Source organism: Amphibalanus amphitrite, unplaced genomic scaffold, assembly GCF_019059575.1.
Source record: "Amphibalanus amphitrite isolate SeventyFive unplaced genomic scaffold, NRLGWU_Aamphi_draft 001049F_arrow, whole genome shotgun sequence".
Lineage (NCBI taxonomy): Eukaryota > Metazoa > Arthropoda > Thecostraca > Balanomorpha > Balanidae > Amphibalanus > Amphibalanus amphitrite.
The window spans coordinates 58576-73964 of record NW_024882543.1 but is presented as its reverse complement, the minus strand read 5'-3'; the positions used below and the strand labels follow the sequence as shown (position 1 = coordinate 73964).

General features: G+C 47.5%; 1 protein-coding gene across 1 annotated transcript in view; it reads left to right on the top strand.

The window, feature by feature from the left end:
- LOC122369563 overlaps positions 1-8649 on the top strand; it is a 59007-nt gene extending 50358 nt beyond the window's left edge. The window contains exons 3-5 of the mRNA XM_043344404.1: positions 1027-1223; positions 6382-6561; positions 7860-8649. Of these exons, the coding sequence (XP_043200339.1) occupies positions 1178-1223; positions 6382-6561; positions 7860-8038 (405 nt within the window). The 5' untranslated portion in view covers positions 1027-1177 and the 3' untranslated portion in view covers positions 8039-8649. The remainder of the gene's footprint in view (positions 1-1026; positions 1224-6381; positions 6562-7859) is intronic.
- Positions 8650-15389: the final 6740 nt, after the last annotated feature.

The following is a 15389-nucleotide window of genomic DNA, read 5'->3' as shown; positions in this document are numbered from 1 at the left end:
CCATCAGATAATTCATCTGCATGTGTTAAGGTTGGGGTGCTACAGCACGTGCGCACGTGCAGGGGGCGTTTCCAGATCTCGAGAACGGCTCGGCCGATTCCGCTCAAATTTGGTACAGGGTTGGGGACCGGTTAGTAGGGTGCCGTGCAAAAGTTATTTTGGACCCCGTTTGCACGTGCGCACGTGCAGAATGCCGCTTCCAGATCTCAGGAACGGCTGGGCCGATTGTGTTCAAATTTGGCACACCGCTAGCGACCGGTTAGAAGGGTGCTTTCCACAAGCCCGTTGGAAGTACCCTCTCGCCCTTGAGCACGTGCAGGGCTCACTATGTCGCTCGCTCGTTCTTCGCCCAAAAGGCGTTTTACTGGTGTAATATGGACACATAAACAATCGGTGCACACATCAGTATACACACAGACACACACAGACCCACAAACACATATCATTGACCTTGACCTAACTTGACCTGAAATAACCTCAGCAGCAAAAACCTGGTCGGAGAGTGTGACAGAGAGGTTTTAGCTGGCTGGGCACCACAAAACGGCATCGTCATTCGTCATCGGCATATGATGAGCAGCGCACTTGACATCCAACGGTGACCCAAAACAGCAACATTTTTTAGTTTCACCTTACCTGGAAGTTCAATGAATGACCTGAGAAGGTTAAACTGGGTAGCATTGGATTCGTCTCTTCCCAAAGAATCTTTTTGGTCTTTACCGCGAAGCTCTATCTCCAGCAGGAACGAAATGGCGCGAGGGGGTGGCATCCCCCCATGTGCGTTCTAGGATGGGAAAATGTCATGTGCGGGCGAGGGGTAATAGCAGCCAAGCTTTCAACATCACCAAAGCCTAAGCTTAACTCAGGACCAAAATAAACATGTCAATAGCGAGGACGTGCAACTAGGCGTGTGAGCGAGGCGACCGAGCTAGCATAGCTCAGTCGACTGCGGGAGCGCCGCAAATTCCCGTTTTCGTCGATGTCGACGGCTGTTACCGCAGCTGTGTGGCTTTGTATCGCCTCCAACAGGTGCGCGCTGCGTGTTGGCGGCGACAGGGCGCTCGTGCAGGGTGCGGCGCAGTTGGACGTCGGCACCACCACACCAGTCACCACACCCTCGGGCCGCAGGCGGCTGTGACGGAGCCCCGGAAACTGCACCAGGCACCGACACCTGAGCGACATGAGTCGGTCTCTGATCCTCGCGGCACTGGCCATATCGGCGGCAGGTGGGAGGAGGAGTAAAGTTATCTCGGGTGGGAGGGCGTCCTTGGGTCACCAGGTCAGAAAAACCTTGGGTCACCAGGTCAGAAAAAAACGGTGCAAAGTCATGGTCAAATTTCAATTTTCCAAGTTCAAATGTCTTGTCATCAGGAGCTATCACACGAATAAAAACTTTTTGATGAGTACGGTATAACTATTAGCCGTTTTCACGACGGACTATCCGGCGAGTGCACCTAATTTGACCAAATCTGCACTTATTTTTTTTACAGCAAATATCTTCATTTTATGCATTTATTTCAGTGATTTAATCGATGATGCTCTCTGATAATATGACAAAGCAGGTATATACCCCAGTAAACATGCCGACGTCGGCCCGACGTCGGGGTGACGTCGGCAACTCGGCATCGGCATGCCGACGTCGGCCCGACGTCGGTTCAACCTCGGCACGACGTCGGCTGGATGTCGGATATGCCCGCATGTTCCGACGTCCAGCCGAGGTCCAGCCGACGTCGGGCCGACGTCGGACCGAGATCAATTGCTGAGGTCCAGCCGACGTCGGGCCGAAGTCGGGGCGACGTCGGACCGACATCGGCCGCTGTTTTGACCATTAAAATAATATAAAATACATGTTTCATGTTTCATAAAGAGCTTCTGTATTCAAAATATCCTCAGGAAACTCAAATCTTCCTCCACGCCGCAACCCCCTGATCCGGACTGGACGGGAAACTTTATCCCATTTGGGATTGCTCGTAAGCCGAGCTCGCCCGTAGCCGGGTGCGGTGAGTGCTTGGGGGCTGCTCGGCCTATACTTTGGTCAGGCTCAGCCCCGGCAACTCACCAGGGCCGGGCCCAGTTCATATAGAAAGGCCAGTCGGCAAGTGTCACTTTGCCAAAGTGCCACTTATCAAAGGGACACTTTGGGAAACGTTGGTGCAGGTGTGTAAGAGTGGCTATATGAATCCATTGTGGGGTCGCCCTTTCCAATAAGTGTCACGTAACAGCAATGGGACCAGGGACTCTATATGAACTGGACCCAGGGTGCTCGCCAAGAAGACCAATGTCTCCATCTTATCATCCTTCCGGCTCTGAAATGGTCTTGTCAGACCGAAATGGCATAACCCAACAAAACAAACTAAACTTGCTATCTGGCTGCGTGGTGTAGTGGTTAGAGCACTAATCTCGCGTTCAAATGACACGGGGTTCGAATCCCATCGCCGGCTGATGCTTTTGGCGTGTTGTCCCAGTAAACATGCCGACGTCGGCGACTGGGGGGCTCGAATCCCGCCGCCGGTTGATATTTTTGGCGCGTTGTCCCAATAAACATGCCGACGTCGGCCCCGTCGGTCCAACGACAAACGATCTCGTCAACCTCGGCAAACGACCTCGGCCCGACGTCGGCTCGACGTCGGCTGGACTTTGGCTGGACGTCGGAACATGCGGGCATATCCGACGTCCAGCCGATGTCGGGCCGAGGTTGAACCGACGTTGGGCCGACGTCGGGCCGACGTCGGCATGTTTATTGGGTACGCAATTAGTGCAACCCTAGCTGATAGCTACTAAGAGACACACTGAACGTAATTTGACCAATTCTGCACCTAATCTGCACCAAATGTGCACCAGATGTGTTCCAGATGGCCGTCGTGAAAACGGCTTTTGGTTATTGTTTATATATTGTTAAGTTAGGTACGCATTTCCGATTAAAAAATAGCATGCATTATTCTTATGCCCTTACTTTTCTTCCTCCAAGGCGAATAAAATCGCGCACACCGACACCGTCCTATGGCATCCAACTTATCCCGCGACCGCCTGGGGGGAAGGGGGGGGGGGTGGTCGGATCCGACCCCCCCGTTTTTCTTGAATAACTCATGAACCGCTTACGCTATCAACTTGAAACTTGCCATACCTTCTTCCCCATCAATTTGACGTCTCCTGTGTAATTTTAAGGATTTTTTCCAAAACTTTTTGAGATAAAAGTTGTAAATGTTTAAAAAATCGCCAAAAATCAAGGTTTAGCAAATTGCAAATTAAGGACATGAATAGACGCAGCTTAACGAGTTCTTTAAAACGGCTATCTCGGATTTTCCATAAAATGCGTTTTTCACCCCTAAAAACTCAAAAAACTATATCTTTTAGAAAACAGCTAATAAAATCCAAAATTTTGAGAATTTCCAAAAACCGAAATATATGTTTCAATTTTCTATCTTGATTTTTGACCCCCAAATTGTAAAAAATAGCTCCAACATGCATTGGGCATGGTGACGTCATAAGCGTTTTTGTGAATAATAGGCATTTCTGAACATCGCATGTGAAAACAAATAACACCACTAGATTCCTGGGACATAGTTCGTCTAGAAAAGTCCATTTTATGTCAAAAATAAAAAGCTGAAAAATTTGACTTTTTTCTTAGCCATCGTTTAGTTATGTATGGTATAAACAATTTGTTTATGCTTTCAATGCACACTTATCACCAGCACGGTGACTTGGGGTCACATATAACCATTACCATCGGATACGGCGTGAAAAATAAGCCATAAAACATGTGTCGCACGTCCATGTAGCAGAAAGTGAAAAACGTGACCTTTCGTGACCTGACCTGACCTTGACCCGTACTTAGTGTGACCCCTATACGCAGATGGTACCTTCACTAGGTCTTTGAGGTCATTTTTGGTGAGTTTCGAGCAGCAGCTATCGATTCCGCTGTCCGTAAGCCTAATCATGCAAAACCCCAGAATTTGACCTTTGACTTGACCTTGACCTGAAACTTGACCTCAATCTTAAAATCTTAAGAGAGTGCTTTGGGAAGGTCTCGTAGAGACCTTTCGAACGCCGCCTCGCGGGGCTCGATACGACCATTGGTTCTCGAGATAACAGAGGGGGGGGGGTTCGGATCCGACCCCCCCCCCCTCCCCAGGCTGTTGTGGGTACGGAAATAACCCTGGCGGTGTCGGGTTATCCAACTTATCCAGCTTATATTTTCTATCTAGAGCTGATAGTAAAAGTTTTGATGTCGACCACCTGCTAACCATGAAGTGATCATCGACCACTTTCTGTATCGGCTCCATCATACATAATCAATGCATATGGTGTGTCATGATTTGTGTCGGAAAATATATGATGAATTTTGCACACATCATAAAAAATACATGGTTATTTTTACAATCGCGCATCTTTTTAATATGGAGAGGCTTTGAATCTGACCTGAGGCCAGTTTCACCAACAAAAAACAGACGTTTGCGATTATTTTTTTGACAAAACGATAGTCTATAAATCCAATTAACCCGCGACCTGGTGGGGGAGGGGGCTATTTTTTGCCCCCCCCTCCAGACTTTTCGATATATCTCCAGAACCGCTTCGCCGATCGTCACCAAACTTTCAGTACCCTCCCGGACATCAATTTTACACATAGTGACCAAAAATTTTCCAAAGGCTATGATAGGTTGGCCGGAAATGACGTCAGAGTGACGTCATGTTCTGCCGTTTTCGACCCAAAAAAGGGTTTTGCGGGAATAGCTGCCAGGCCTATAGCTTTGCAAATACAGAAAAATGATGGAGACATAAAAGCTGTAGAATCGACAGGGCTACAAAATTGCTATCTCGGATTTTTGAAATTTTTGGGTTTGACCCCTAAAAATAAAAAATAGATTTTTTGGATATAAAAGTCGGAAAATCCAAAAAGTTTTTTGAATTTCGCAAAAACCGGAATATATGTGATAGTCCTTACCGCCTTCCATCCACATACCAAATTTGAGATTGATACCTCTTTTTTTGGCGAAGTTAGAGCGAAAAAACTGTTCAAAATTGATGACGTCAAATTTTCAAACTCAATTTTTAGCAATTATAGACCCCGTAGGGCAAAACAAAGACCACCATTAGACTCCCCGTGACGAGCTGCATCGAATCAATACCCATTTTATGCAAAACTATCAACTTTAAAATTAGACCTTTTTTGGCCTGACCTTGACCTGACTTTGACCTGACCTTCACCAGAAAGTGACCTAAGCCGTACCTGATAGTCTTATAACCAACACCATTGAGTTGGAAATGAAACATTGGCCATAAAACATGCATCACACAACCTTAGTAAAGTTGGGTTCATGTGACCTGACCTGTGACCCTTGGTGACCTGACCTTTGACCTGACCTGGTATTGTCAGTGACCTCTAATAGCAACATATCTACTAGGCAACTGACGCCCTATCGCTGATTCTCGACAAAATGCGTTTTCCTCGGTGTTATAGCGCATTCCCTAGAAGACCCGTGAACGGTGAAACATTTCATCTTTGACCTGACCTGTGACGTCATCGATGACCCCGAGGTCAATGAAATTTGGTTTCCCTCAACAAAATTGACAGGCCTTTCGAACGCCGTTTAAATTTTGCGGATCCGTCCAGTAGTTTCGGAGATACGAGGGGGGGGGGGCAAAAAATAGCCCCCCCCCCACCAGGTCGCGTTATAAACAGACCCCACCAGGGCGCAGGTTAAGAGGTGAAAAAAGGAATTGCTGACCAAATAATATAGCACTTAAAAGCTAAGTTTTTGCATTTTTCAAGTCAGCGATTAGTATTTTCAGCAGTAAATGACATTTTGAGATTATCGTTTTGTAAAAAAATAATCGCAGCCGTCTATTTTTTGTTGGTGAAACTAGCCTCTGATCCATTATGTAGGCAAGAGTATCTGAACGCAGATAGATTCTGCAATATGCATAAGAGATGGAAAACGGTAGCACAGCACCAATACCCGTTTTCACGACGGGCTATCCGGCGAATGCACCTAATTTGACCAAATCTGCACCTAATCTCTTTTACATCAAATACCTTCATTTTATGAATTTATTTCAGTGTTTTAATCGATGATGCTCTCTGATAATACGACAAAGCAGGCATATCAGCAAGTAGTGCAACCCTAGCTGATAGCTACTAAGAGATACACTGAACCTAATTTGACCAAATCTGCACCTAATCTGCACCAAATGTGCACCAAATGTGTACCAGATGGCCGTCGTAAAAACGGCTACTATCACTCAACTTACGATAACTGAAATTGAAAGTTTTTTTTTTCAACTGCCAGAGTTTGCAGCATTAGGGCTTAGGTTTATAGATAAGCAGCTTTTTTCTCAGATGTTTCCGTCTATTCAAAATGCCGATTTGTGTGCGTTTTTCCGCAGGTTCTGTGGACCGCTGCCACGTTTGCAAGACAGCAAACGCGCTCGACGTTTTTGCCAATTTGCATTGTGACAGCGTGCCCGAGACCGCTCCCGACTGTTCTCTGACCAGGTCAGGCGGTGGCAGCGACTTTTTCCAACACTGCCCACAAAACAGCAACTGCATCACCATCACCCAAAAAGGTAAGCAGTGTGATGCATGTACTTAATGAAGATTATGGCTGAATGATCACTTATGATGCGTTCTAACCACAGATAACAGTAGTATGTACAGTAGTTCTACTGTTGTCTGTGTTTCTAACCCGCGAACCGTTGGGGCCCAAACGGCCCTCTCCCCTGTGGTTTTTCGCAGATACCTCAGACACAGCTGCGAATTTCGACTCTCTGTTTGCAGTACCTCTCCGGACATATATTTTACACAGCTCCTGTAACAATTAGGTCCTAGGTCATCTCAGGTCATGAATTATAGAGGTCAAACTAAATCCATAGGGATGTTCACGGGCCCTGTGTGCGGTCGGACCGCACACAGCCTCCAAGCTCCGCCCACTGCGTCCCTACGTCAGCCTTCCGTCACCGCACACAGCGACTGCTGTGGCCGAGGAAACCGTCCACCGCACGCAGCCGTGACGTCAGAACCGCCTACCCATCCCCTACCCCCACGCCTGCTGAACCCACCGCACACACCGCACGCAGCAGTGTGCGGTGCTCGTGAACAGCCCTCATGTTCGGCCATTTTTGGTCTAAAAATTTGTTCACGGAAAAAATCGCAGAAAGTAAGACTATCAAATTACAGACTCAAAAAACGAAACGTAAATACAAAAAAGAATGGCAAAGTAAATGGTTACCAATATAAATTTCCAAAAATATAAAATATCTTGACCTCGTTGAGAGTTTCTAGCTAAAGTGTAAATTTCTTGATATATTTTGAAGTTTTGAGAAAATTAAAAAACGGAAATATGTCAGGGTACACCTTACTGCCCTTACACATGCCAAAACTCAACAAAATATCTCTAAAACTGCCAGAGATATATAGCCATTTGAAAGACTTAAAATAAAGCGACTGTTCTTCTGACGTCATATTATTTTCAATATGTGTACTTAAAATCAGTCTAGGGCAATATTTATTATACTCATACATTTCAGGTCATCATCCATTCAGATGACTATCCACACGTCAGACAGCCATAATCAGACTCACAACCAGACTCATTTTAGAAACTTAGATTTATCTTTTGTGATCGACTTCTCGTCATTGTAAATTGGGGGTCGATTCGACCTTATTTGACCTCCCTGTGACGTCATAGATCGAATATCGAGATCATCAATATCCCATCTTATGAAACTTGATAAGCTCTTTCGAATGCCATTTGAATTTTCCGATCCGACTATTGCTTTCGAAGATACGACGCGGGAGGGGTCCTATGCTTACAGCTTCTTCGTACTGGCGAAGGTAAAAACCCAACAACTTGCCTTTTCCGCAGAGGAGGAGCTGCGAATGTGCACCCAGAAGCAGCGTCTGGAGACAATGAAGACGACTGACGGCACCGTGATGGAGGTGTGCGGCTCCAACATGTGCAACTCGGCTGTGCTGGCGTCCATGTCGCTGGTGCTGATGGTGCTGCCCCTTCTGTCGGCCCTAGTCGCCGGCAGGGTAGTGTGAAGGAGACGTCAATGATGATCATTTCTTTGAATGTCTTATTTCTTTGCCTGGGATATCGCTCTTTGATTGCCATACATGCATCCTAAAGAACGCTTGAGCCGTGTGCTGCGGGATTAACAACGGATAATCGCAACACATTCTTTGGATGTCGTTCTTTTAAAAAGATCCTATATATGTATTCAAAAGCAACTTTTTTATAAGCAATAGATATTGACTGAACAGGGTGTGTTTTATGTGTGGAGTATGTGTTATATTTCGCTCTAATTGTTTTACACACACTTATTTACGGTCATTGTCCCGCACGCCTGCGTGCGAGCTTATGCTTAGAGCTAAGCTATATCACCAATAGCTTTGAATTGTGAATTGGATTTTGCATTGTTGAGAGGAGTGTCGGTGAAACCGCCTGAATTAGTTTTAGTTGACCGTCAAGTTACAACATAGCTACAGCCATAATCGTTCTTTATGTTCGCCACGTTTACCTCACACTATCAAAGTACAAAATTTGTTTCGCAATCACCTTTGGCTTACTTCTTCAGTGTGCACAGTATCGATCACGTCCATGTCTCCCTACTGTTCTCGTCATTACGGAATACATAATACCTACAGAAATGTTAAACTGTGTTGATATATATGTTGCGGGCCAAGTGCGAAGGCTAGTCCATTCGCGAATGGCCTAGTCCAAGTGCGATAACGCACTTGGACTAGGCCGTTTGCGAATGGACTAGTCCATGTGCGTTATTGCAGTTGGCCTAGGCCGTTTGCGAATGGACGGGCGTTTATGCTCCCAGTCCAAGTGCGAAGTCAGGCCAATTGCGAAATATCCTGACCCGTGTGTGACCTGACCTTAGGTCATCTGGAGTCAGCATTTTCACACAATGTGCGCAGAATATGGGAGAAAAGGTATGCAAAATTTGGCTTTGCTGCGCGCCGCCGTTTTCTCGTGATCTGTGAAAAACCACAGGGGAGTTGAAAGCAACCCCCCCCCCTGCAGTGCGCGTATTGTTAAATGCAATACAACACAACAGTTTTTCGAACACTCACCGCACCGCACTCACCACACACAAGCCGCACCGTCCCGATACACCACACCAGAGCAGAAAGAATCGAGCGCCACAAACTCGACCAAGGTCAGGTCGGGTCATCAGCGGGGAGCCCGGAGCACGGTACCAATGGTCTCCGCACACCACGCGACTCTCCGCTGTTCGAAGGTCACGGGGATATTTGACCTCCCCAGATCCAGATCGGTGGCCGAAGCCTGGCCAGCGGCAACACGTTGCTATAATTTCCGCGTTGTGCAGGGTTCAGCGGAAAGTCGCATCCCGAATGGACCAGGTGTGTGGAGACCCAGAGTTGTGCCAGCTCGCAGATCTGCTCCGGAGAACAAACTAAACATATAGACGCAGTGGCGTCGCCACGGATTTTCGACTAGGGGATCTGGTCAGACGGTCAGTCAAAGTAATAAATTAATCCCCACCAAATACTGAAAACTCCTCGGATTTAGACAATTTTGTTTTGAGAATGCACCAAATCGTTTTTAAAATATTTTATTTTATTCTTGATCGATTTTCGTGGCCAAAAGTGTGTGTGTGTGGGGTAGGGGGGGGGGGGGGCGTCGGACCGGCATATTTTCAAGAATGTGTGTGTGTGTGGGGGGGGGGTCCGGACCTCTCCGACCCCCCCCTCCGTCGGCGACGCCCCTGCATCGACCAGCGGTCCCCCATTCATTCGGAATCGTACCCCAATCCGAGGATCCATGCTTCCGGCGGCTAAGTGCAACGCCACAAACCCGTCCGTTCGCAAACGGCCTAGGCCATTCGCGAATGGCCGGCCATTCGCAAACGGACTAGTCCGTTTGCAAACGGACCGCCATTCACAAACGGCCTAGTCCATTCGCGAATGGACTAGTCCGTTCGCAAACGGACTAGCCTTCGCACTTGGCCCGTAACATATATACAAAAATACTAAAAGCAATCCATAGGCAATAATTATTCCAAGTATAAATGCTATCTCAAACACTTTCGCGTGGCCTGACACTGACACTGACACTGTTACTGAAGCGTGGCCAAATTGTGTTAATGTCAACTTTGACTGATTTTTAGTCCTATTTTACCCTGTCACCTATTAGAGGGAGCCAAGAAACTTCATCAAATATCGACCAGATTGACGCTCTCTTTTGTAAGTTGCCATAAAAGTAGCCACTAAAACAATGTAAATGCTTGATTTTCCCAAATAGTGGGGCACTCATATCAGGTCCCAAGTTGAAAATGACTTCAGTAAATGTGAGCATCGCCCAGAAAATCGATTGATTCGATGGCTTGCACAGGTGTTGTGGCTCACAAAAATAGCCTGCTGCGACCCAGATGTCCTCGGATGGTGACATTTGGTGACATTCTCAGCTCTGGCGACACGTCACCAGTCACAGCCGTCACACCCGTCACCGTCAACACTTGACAGCTGTGGCACTAGACTAGACAGTCTACAAGCCGATTATGGAGAGCTCATCCCTTTCCTGCCGCGCCTGCGCTGTGTTGGCTTCACGCAGACGCACCCAAATTGCACGAGTCTTGATGAGACGGGACAGCCTTTACTTCCCTTACATGCTTTATGGTAGGGCTTTTTGTATTTGGTACCAGAAAACTAAATTACGCTTCAAAGAATGCCTTTAGCTCTTTAATGCAATTATCGTACAAAAAAGTCGACTTTTACCGTGAGAACGGTGGATGCTTTCAACAGGCCTATGTAGGTGCACTACTAGTCATCTTCCATCACAAAGTCGGCTGAATGGTATAACTGGACACAACTACCTATAACTACACTAACTCAAAGATATTATGCTTAAAAAAAAAAACATATGAACAGACACCACCTGAATTGGTCGTGCCCTTGGCAGAATTCGCTCAAACAAGTAAGGCATTCAACATTTGTAGGTAGGTACCTGATTCTGTGAACGAGGGGAATTACATCACTTAAGTTATAGGCTACATACGCTGCGTATATAGTTAAGCATTATGCGGCTGTAGCATACCGACTACTCAGCAGACATGCCACCAACGTTCTACACTCCAAATTGCTTACCGCATAATTAAAGCATAACGTAATGGAGCGTCAGTAAAAATGGAAAATGCGTCACGACGCATCAATAAATGTCAACAAACAAAAAGTTGACCGATCGCACAACCACCCTCGTGCCGGTTGGGGAACACAGGAAGGTAACTGCGACACCAGACCGACCGGGAAGTGCTCGTTCTCTGTAAAACGGTGCCGCCAGAGGCAATGAAACAGTATAAGCGGACATTTAGTGTAGGGAGGTGCCATAGTAATGACCATCGTGGCGCGGAGCCGGCCCATAGTTCAGCTTGCCCTCTGAATAGCACCGCCGGTACTGGTCGGCCGTGAAGCCGGTTCGAACAGGGGTGAGATCAGGGCCCTGTTTCACGGCTTGGCGCTACCTGACGCTGCCGGTGGTGCTTCAGGCACTGCGCTGCAGCACGCTGCTCGCAGCGGCGCGTTGGGTTTTCATTGGAACATAAACACACTCGGACGCTCGCATTGCTGAAGTGGTACAGTCGTGTACAGGTTGATGGTCCCCTACTCTTTATCCACTGGGTTCCTATGGCTCAGCATTGGCAGCCGCCGCCTGGTACCGGTAGGCTGTGCCGCATGACCCGAGAGTGAAGCGGCACAGTCTACCCACGCCGTTTGACATCGGCTCAGGTCGCCGGGTGGAGCGCTTTGTAGACCAGCTGTCGCGTCAGACCAGCGCGGGGGGAGGGGCTCGTCTCGGTGGTTGGCGTGGGCTGGCGAGTGGTGTGGGGCGTGTTGGTGGACCATGGGGGCTGGGCGGGTGTGTGTGGTCACTTGCTGAATTACACATTTTGCAACGCTTAACCCGCGCCCTGCTGGGGGGGGGTGTTTGAACACCCCCCCTTGTGGTTTTTCGCGAATATCTCAAAAACGGCGGCGCGGAGCGCCGCCGTTTTTGGTACACCTTATCATACATCAATTCTACACATGTTGTGAAAATTTCAGACCAAGGTCATTCAAGGTCAGGTCACCAGGTCACTTGAAGTGACCTCACCTCATAAAAACTTTCAATGTCTGTCATAGCTACACCGAGTGACCGATCGCTTTGAAACTTTCAGCGATTGCTAAAGGCAATAGCATGTACAAAATGTATATCTCAGAATTTTGATATCGATGACCTAAGGTCAGGTCAATTTTGCGACCTCGCCATTATAAGTCAATGGGAGAAAATTGAAATGCGCCTTTTTTGGATGCAAGACATTATAAACACTCCCAAACACCGAATTACAAGTGGTTTAGACACACTGAACATGAAAATGGTGTCCGTGACCCTTTTTTATGCCCTGAGGTCATCTTAGGTCACGAATGGTATCTAACAGTTTTTCACAAATAACTTTTGATAGAGGCATGCTAGAGCGATGAAAACGCCTTAGATGTGTTCAGCTCGACGAACGATACGGATCGACTGATATGCAACATGACCCTTTCCGGTCAGGTCATGACCTTGACCTGAGGTCAAATTTTCAAGTTGACCTTTCAAGGTCAAGTTATAGTTCATTCGATGCGTCTTGACGAGAGGAACACGATGCCGGTAAAAGTAAGCTCGTACAAGGCTTGGGTCAAAAGTTATTGCAGGAAAACTGTTTTCGAAAAAATCGGCTATTTTTGCAGTTTTTGCCCCCTGCAGGCAAAACCGTTGACGTTAGGTCAAATCTGAGAGAATTACTCAGAAAGGGCGTTAATAGGGCTATCGAATGCGCTTTTCCGCGGCGCTGTAGCTCTATTGGTTCCCGAGTTATGCGTTGGCTTCTTGGAAATTTTCGACATTCGACCTGGAAATCGGCGAAATTTTGCCTTCAATGACCTCTGGTGACCTGACCTTTGACCTGACCAAAAAATTGACCGAAGTGATTTCGTCATTATTTTTGACGCTCTTTCGAACGCGGCCTTCCGCGTATCGCTACGTGGTCCAGGAGCCGAGTTACAAGGGGGGGTGTTCAAACACCCCCCCCCAGCAGGGCGTGGAAATCCAGGACCCCCAGCCGGGCGCGGGTTAACAATTGCATTCCTATTTTTGCTAAGCAAAATGCACGGAAGACCCAGCGAATATAATTTTCTTGTCCATTGTGCAAAACGTGATTTGGCACGGTATCGAGGCAACCATAGGTCTTGTGCCACATACATGCATGATATTTAGGCACTACGCTTATGAAAATGGTAGATTGATCGGATTGATCCTGGATGTCAATTCGTATGCTAAATGTCGACATGTATTAAATGAACGAATGACTGAATGAGTCAATCAATCGACAATCGACATGTAGATATAAAACCGCATAAATGGCTCGCAACCAAGTTAAAATCAAACCAGATCCTAACTCGGAAAAGTAGCCGGAGCCCCGATGAGGCTCGAACCGGGACTCCACGTTGAAAGTTTTGCCAATGATCCATCATCATTCCACCAAGCTAGAGTTACCGGCACCCGAAACCACAAAAACATTCATTGACTTTGCTGCCGACCTCCCGGCCCCGCCGCCCGCCCGGCCAGACTTTGCCCCGGCCGTGGCCACCATCCGGTGTAGCTCAGCGTAGGAGTGCTGGACTGTCAAACTGACCGGTGGTGAGGGGCCCGGTTCGAGACGCTTCGCGTGCTGGATGTTTATTTCTTTGTCCGAGGCTATGCGATTAGTCCACTTTTCAGAAAGATTATTTGGTGACAGGTCTGTTTTCTTTCTTTACTGCAATTCATGAGGAAACCGTATGGACCCTTACCTGTCCTTCCGCACCCCACTTGGGAGATGGGTGTTTGAACTCTCCTGGGCCCTGGGTTTTGTGAATATCTCTAAAGCGAATTTTTGGAGGGTGGATTACGATCGATTCTTTGCGACAGTGACCACACACACCCAGCCTCAGGTCCGCTCCCTCCCTCCCCACATCACCCCCGCCCCACACCACACTCCAGCCCGCCTCATCCACCGAGCCGAGCCAAATAGACAGGCCTGACCCTTACCCCCCCCCCCCCCCTCCCCCAGCCGGTGTAACACAGCGTCCGGTCAAATCGCTCTACCAGGCGACCCGAGCCGGTGTCATACAGTGTGGGTAGGCTGTGCCGCTTCACTCTCGGGTCATGCGGCACAGCCTACCGGTACCAGGCGGCTGCTGCCAATGCTGAGCCATAGGAACCCGGTGGATAAAGAGTAGCGGACCATCAACCTGTACACGACTGTACCTACTACCTTCGTACCACGAGTGGCCTATTGCGTGTTTGACTGTCTCAAAATGAATCAAAAAGAAAATACAAATAACGTTCAAAACATTTTAGACTACAAATTTCAGGTTAAAAATGATGAATGGTTGACGAATCAAGGGCTCAATATGTGACTGTGTAGCGTGTATGTACACTGTACTCTGACGATTCGAAAAGATTGGTTCGCTGTATAAATTGGCTTCAAATGCTTGTTGAGTCTTCGCCCGAGGGCTAGAGTGGTGTCACAGTTGGGAATATTTTTTTTTTCTTAGTGCCCCGCTCAGGAGAATGGGTTTCTATTGCCCGTTTTAATGAAGTCATTAGCACAACATGTAGGGTAATCCTCAGAAAAAAAAATTAAATGTGAAAACTGCGGTCACAACAGTCAAACTTATCACTCGCCCACTTCACGTAAGAGTCATGTAATAGCGTCTGTTTCTGCCTAACAACACGAACTTGGGCTAGGTGCCTTACATCGGTAGCATGTAATGTCCACATTTCGCCAGAAATCAATAATCTGCTGTAAATGGTTTCTTCATATCCCATGTGTCATTCCAAACGAAACAATGTTTTTATTACACCGCGCCGTTGCGTGCATAACGACATGTTGGCAGCACTGACTGGGAGTCATATGACATTTTTTTCTGCGGCCCGATGAGTTCCGCATAAGTGTGTGTGTGCACCGTCTTGGTGTCAGCTGATTATTCAGGCGTGGCTGACCTGCGGAGCTGAACTTCATTACGATGCCTATCCGATATGCGTCCAACACCAAAAGGAGGAGGGTGATGCGAGAGCCTGCAATTAAATTAGCTACTTTGATGCCGGCGTGGCTCCACGGCGACGCAGATCAGCTCTGCACTGAAAACAGTCAATACTTACATATTTTTACGGAGCGAGCGAAGCGATCGGAGTCTTTCTGATTAAACGGAAATTTCTGAGTATGAGCGGCCGGCCGGCCGTGCGGACGCTTTTGCGAGGCTTATATCTCAGCAACCACTTGACCGAGTTACATGCGGTAATTTTTGTAGGGTAGCTTCATTCCTTCTACCAAGTATTGGACTATTCCTGATGCATGACGGT